Source organism: Pimephales promelas, chromosome 12, assembly GCF_988280905.1.
Source record: "Pimephales promelas chromosome 12, fPimPro1.hap1.1, whole genome shotgun sequence".
In the NCBI taxonomy this organism is placed as follows: domain Eukaryota; kingdom Metazoa; phylum Chordata; class Actinopteri; order Cypriniformes; family Leuciscidae; genus Pimephales; species Pimephales promelas.
Window position 1 is genome coordinate 30278211 of NC_142780.1, and position 6274 is coordinate 30284484.

The 6274-nt window shown below is 39.3% G+C and overlaps 1 protein-coding gene and 1 long non-coding RNA gene across 3 annotated transcripts in view; one reads left to right on the plus strand and one right to left on the minus strand.

The window, feature by feature from the left end:
• Nucleotides 1-4859, plus strand: part of adam22 (ADAM metallopeptidase domain 22) — a 59028-nt gene extending 54169 nt beyond the window's left edge. For both annotated transcript variants that reach the window (XM_039650700.2, XM_039650699.2), the window contains 2 exons: nucleotides 576-699; nucleotides 1354-4859. In XM_039650700.2, the coding sequence (XP_039506634.2) occupies nucleotides 576-699; nucleotides 1354-1374 (145 nt within the window). In that variant the 3' untranslated portion in view covers nucleotides 1375-4859. The remainder of the gene's footprint in view (nucleotides 1-575; nucleotides 700-1353) is intronic.
• A 144-nt stretch (nucleotides 4860-5003) lies between these two features.
• On the minus strand, nucleotides 5004-5878 carry LOC120462226 (uncharacterized). Its single transcript, XR_005618324.2, has 2 exons — nucleotides 5428-5878; nucleotides 5004-5323 (listed from the first exon to the last, which is right to left on the minus strand). It is a non-coding gene; the product is annotated as an uncharacterized LOC120462226 (long non-coding RNA).
• Nucleotides 5879-6274: the final 396 nt, after the last annotated feature.

Consider the following 6274-nt stretch of genomic DNA (forward strand, 5'->3'; position numbering starts at 1 on the left):
GAAATATGAGATTCACTCAGGTGCTGTGTTTAGGTTCTTGTATTTGTGCATCTGTATGTGTACATCAAAAGGCCAAACCAGACTCATTGATTGTAGTTAAAGCTCTTGTGTTTGTATGATATTTGTAGTGTATTCCTCCTTCACGGTTCTGTCCCTCTCACACTCTCTGCATGCCGGCTGCTGCTTAACTTTTCGCTTGTCCACTCTATGATGTCATCAATGTATGGCTGCCATGTTCTCTGTGATGATGATCACTTGTGTCTGTCCTGGTCACCTCATCATGTCCGCCATGTTTGTAAGCCCACATGACGCCGGGTATGTTTGTTCGTTTAAACATCCCAAAAGCACTGCATTGTGCTTGCATTATCTGCCCAGCTTCACTGTTTTATTGGGTGGGTACTTTTGTGGCAAGGACTGATGAAGTTAGTGATTTTGGATGATGGCTTGCCGTGGGAACACTCCCTCTGACCTCTTCAAGAGGTCAAAGGTGACAGGTCCATGTTTGTTCTGGATCTTGACGCTGTTATCCAGTTCACACACTTCAGTACTAATGTCACATCTCTCTGATCCCACAGGACTCTGTCACCGGCCAAATCGCCCACCTCTTCAACGGGCTCCATCGCCTCCAGCCGGAGATACCCCTACCCCATGCCTCCCCTACCAGATGAAGAGAGGAAGGCCAACAGACAGAGTGCCAGGGTAAGACTCACCAAATCTACTTGTACAGTCAATCGCAAAGCTCTTTCCCACTTTATATGTGTTGTGTTTGTTTTTCGCGGCATTCACGCTGACAACAAATACAGCCGCTCAGTCTTTTTGCCACTCACTCTGAGTAACTGCAGGCACTCCGGCCGACGGTGACGTCACGCGCATACCCTCTATAACAAAGTGAATTAGTTCTGAAAAATATATGAATAGTTGTTTTGTTAAAGCTACACTGTGTGATTTTTACCCCCATCTAGCGGTGAAAAGATGAATATTAGTTTCTGTTCCTCTCAATTCCGATTTCGTTTTAACTCCTACGGTGGCCAATGTAGTCCAAGATTAACATGGCTTCCAGTTCGACCTCGTCCATGAGTGTTAACTCAAACGTAAATGCGAAATGTACTTTCAAGATGGAGGGGCAACATGGCGACCGACATTAGAACCCCTTACCCGTATGTATTTTCAATGGCGTATTATACACTCACGAGAATACTTTATTACTTGAACGAAGTAAATATACATTAATGAGCACATATATAAGTGTTTTTAGCTAAGAATAAACTAAAAGAGTTACACAGTGTAGCTTTAAATGACATGAGTCATATTTACTAGCATGTGTTCATTTAGTTTTTTGTCTGTTTGTTTCAGCTGTGGGAAACGTCAATATAAAAGAACTCCTCGAAACTGGTCTGCAAAACCTCCGTAAGGATTTTCCTCTGCTTTTGTATGAATGAGAAAATGAAACCAGTTACAAAATACGGAATTCAAATGGAGAAACAAGGGACTAGTGAATGGAAGAATTGGGCGTGGTCTCCTTCTTCAGTATTTGTGGCATGGAGCCGTCTTACCCTAAATGTTGAGGGGTGCGGCATCAGGGTCATATTCCTGCTGTCATTCGCAAACAGGACTCAGGAACATGATTTCATCACGATACAAACCCAGAATGACAAACAACTGAGACAACAGCAGCCACTCGTGCCCTCATTAAACCCCGCCTCCAAACACATGCTGTCTTGTGATTGCCCGGGTGCAAGAAGCTCATGCAGGAGCAGGAAGTCAACTATTGTTTTGAACGCACGCTGCCACTGTAGAACCTACTGCTGTATGCATGAGAAAACATGTTTATCGATTCCTTGTAGTGTAACGATGTACAAATGATTTTAGATCTTTCACTCAAGGGTGCCGCATGTATCGAAGGACAGCTCCGTAGGCTGGTAAGATTCAATCACGTTCGAAACGCCCCCCCCCCCCCCCACCATGTCCGCATCACCAGAACACCATCCGGCCCCGTTCATATGGTCACCTTTTCTCAGAGAAATTTGTACATATGTCATATAATTCAGAGTGAAATGTGAGATTGTAGTATTTTTCGGTTTTAATGTTTGATCGTGGAGAGCGTGGCAGAATTTTTCTTCTGCTTTAGAGTGTCTGTCCTGTGATCGTCTTTCTAAATTTACAGAATCCATCCCAAGCCTAGTGCACGCTACAAGACAGAAGCGCTGTTTCATGTTTTCTGCATCCGTCCCAGATCATAGCACCACGTGGCAATCACTAACGCTCTTGTGACGTGAGCACTTCTACTTTAGATGGGGTTGTTAAAGGTGCTATGAACATTTTTTAAGTCGTGATGAAACAGAAATAGCGACAGATCTTTTGTTCCGCATTCTGACGTATATCCGAGCGTAATAGATTGCATAAAAAAAAAAATGTAGGGCGAGAGCTTGGTTCGGTTGTTGATTGGATGGAGGCAGATCTGAATGTAAACTTGCACTCAGTTTTTTAAGATAGGGGCGGAGTTTAAGTTAAGCAGACTAAATTATTGGGAAAGTCTGGCAGAGAGAAGTATGGCAAAGATCGAGTTATGACATTTTAAACATTACATAGTCAAAAATTATTTAAAAATGAAACATGCATGGAGGAATCATTCACAATAAGATCAACAACATACATTTAGAAAATCAGTGAGTTTATGTAATTGCAAATCCTGACAACACAAGAGAAAATGAAATGTGGACCATGCGCTTCTGTTTTGTAACGAGCAAGAGGCCTTAGTTTGTCCCTGTCGGTGTTTCAAATGTGTTTATTTTCCCTCATTTTCACAACCTAATCCAATTCTTTCATTCACTCATTGTCATCCTCCCATGTTATATATTAATTCTCTCGTAAGCGTAAGGAATGTGATTTTAGCTGATTGTTTTGGGAACTTGGCTTTTTTGTGGTACATGCTGCATTCATAAAAACGACAGGAACAGATTTGCATATATCACCTATCCACCTTATTTTTTATGTAATAGGAACAATTAAAACTTGAATGTGCAAGCAGAAATGGCCTTGGTGCAAGGAATCCGGTGTCAACTGTCAACAAAGACAGCACAGCTAACAAAAAAAAAAGTTTCTACGAATGTTTTGCTTATATTCCCATTAAGCTATGAAAACATTATTTCTGAATGTTACAGAGAACATTCCCTGTTCACTGGTAGTCCGTTATTCTTCTTCACATGGCAAACTGGTATGGATAGAACGAACGTCAGAATTAATGTCTAATTCAGAATCACATGCTGTGTCCGAAATCTCCCACTGCTCACTATATAGTTGACTATATAGTGAGCTCGCCATTTTGTAGTGCTGTCCGAATGTATGTGATGATGATTATAATACCCTATATAGTCCACTCAATGTATCCCAGAATGCATTTTGAAAAGTAGTGTACAACCGATGGTCACTAACCCAAGCCCTGCATACCATCATGCATTGCGCTGATCGTAGAAATGGCGGACGGGCGACAGCAATGACGTAATCAACAGCGCCGAGAGACGATCGAGTAGTGTCCGAAAGTGGTGTTTCTATTATGCTTGTGAGCTCCCTATATAGGGCTCTATTGGAGGTAGGGAGTAGTGGTTTGAGTGGAGATTTCGGACACAGCCACAGATGAAATAAATGGCTGTCATGGGTTCCACAAGTGGCTAAAACTAATATTATCAACAACAAAAAACCTGGCGGTGTGTGAATGTAAGACTAAACATATTTCCTTTGATGAATTAATGAGATTTAGGGAGTAATCAATGTTGAGATTCATTCTCCCTAAATAACATGTATGTAACTATAGCTGTTGTGAACCCATAATCAGTTTTCAGATTCTTTGGTAGATGTTTGTTTACAGCATGACACTCTTCTACACTCTCTCTGGTCACGTGACCACTCGGTCTTGATCGATTGCCTACTTCTGGTCAGTATTGTATTATTAATGGCAGTTTTCATCTGTACATAGTCTGCTGTGCGGTCGACCTGTCGGCACTGATTTTTGCACTCTGCCTGTAATCCACGAATAACGTCCCGTAACACCGCCATGATGCATACGAAGTATTTTTAAGGTAAATTTGTAAAGTCTTTCCCTCCTTCCCAGTATTAGTATGTACATATTTAACCCCGACGACGATTAAGTGCTTTAGAATGATTAATGCCGCGATAGGTTTTTGTGCAAATTAAAGTTTTTATTTCATTTCAGGTCGTCTTTGTACACAACGTGGGACGCTTGTCCTATTTCCGTGTGATTGTATTTGCAGTTTACGTGCAAAATTACATTATATGTAATGTTTGGCTAACCACCAGGACTCAACTCACACAAAGAACATTCAGTTGACAATAATTTAATGTAGTTTCTCTTTGTTTGTAATAACCATCTGAAGCAATACTCGGCTCACTGTGACCCTGACCTGTCAGAAACAAATGCACATTCGTACTGGAATTAAACGTCAGTCTGGTGCCAGTTGTCATAATCAATGCATCAGGCATCTCAGCGCATTGATCCTGATTGAAGGACACAACCAAAATATCAATGAATGTATTTAAGGCAAATCATATTAAACACAAACAGAGCACCCACACACATAATGGAATCCAGGACCGCATTAACCCTTTTGTTTTTCAGCTGTAAGGTCTTTATCAAGTCAGCCGCTGTCACACCCTGTTGTTTCACTTCTGTTCATCTGACCGTGTACGCAGTGTTGGTATTCATAGATTCTTCATGGCTATAATTTTCTTTCATTGTGTGCTGTACATAGACTGATAATTAAAACGATAAAAGCTCTTTTTTTCATACAGTATCCATTCAGTATTGTAATATATTTAAGATAAAAGTAAAACTTTCATTCAAATCCTGTCTCCTGTGTTGTGTACAAAAAAAAGGTACAGTGTAACACCCCTTAAGTTTTAGTACCTCGAAATAATAATTCACAGTCTAAATTCTGATAGGATGAGTTAAACCAACGATATCCGCAAAAAAGGAAAATCATATGAGGTTGATGTTGCCATCATTTTATAAAAGCAATAAATCATCAGAGGTTGTGAGTTAAAGTGATTCATTCTTCGAAAGTGTGCTAAAAAGTTGTATCAAAACACACATATGACATTTATTACACCAGCAGACAGACATCCAGTCAGCTACAAAAGATCACCATGTTTAAAAATTGAAATGTTAAAAATGCTAATTGCTCAATTTCATTAGTGCTTTAAGAGATAGATGAATGATATCGAATATGATTTGACATTATGACAGGCATGTTTACAGCACAGTCCTGAATTCATCGAAAATGAAACTCGGCACATGAGCCTCTGCCACCTGAAAAGGAGAGCAAACCAATATAACTATTACTCGTGATTTTTGATGTGCAATATTTGTGTCTAAAGAAAATGAATACAACATATCATGGCAATATTTCCTACCTTTCTGGGCAGTTTAGTGTAACGCACATAGTCCTCCAGAAACATTAATGCTCCGACTACATCTGAAGGCATGTCTGGAATCTTCTGACTGTAGGGAATTTCAAAAGCATTTATATAGTTTAATTTTACACTATCTATTTAGGTGTATTTAACTATTATATACTTAAACAAATAAAAAATAAGTCCAGTGTACTTAATTGTTCATGTTGATTAGCAAAACACTTTTACTGCTTTTGAGCTGGGATACGGGTAAGGTTGAGGTTAGTTTGATTTATTAGGTTAAGTTTGGTGGTATGGGTAGGTTTAAGGGTGGGTTAAGGTGCAATATAAAGTATGACACTTTAGATTAGGGTACAATTCTCACTATTAACTATGACTTTTGCCTCAAACTCCTAATTACCGTTTATTAACAATTAGTAAGGTGGTTGTTCAGTTTAGGTATTGAGTAGGATATATGGTCATACAGAATAAAGCATTAATATGTGCTTTATAAGTACTAATAAACAGCCAATATCCTAGTAATATCCATCCAAATAAGCAACTAGTTATTAGTGAGAACTCTAAACTTAAGTGCTAATCTTAATAGTCCTAAAAAGGTCTTTATTTTTATTCAATACAAAAAGTCCACGAATGTGCCTGCCTGTATATAAAAGCTAACCACCAGGACTAAACTCACACAAAGAACATTCAGTTGACAATAATTTAATGTAGTTTCTTTTCGTTTGTAATAACCATCTGAAGCAATACTCTGGACACATGGTTTTTAAGCTCACCCTTCCATGGCCCTCTATCAGAATCCAGAGTTTCAAGAAGATTGGAGAAACTTATTTTTTTGCACCAAAAAAAC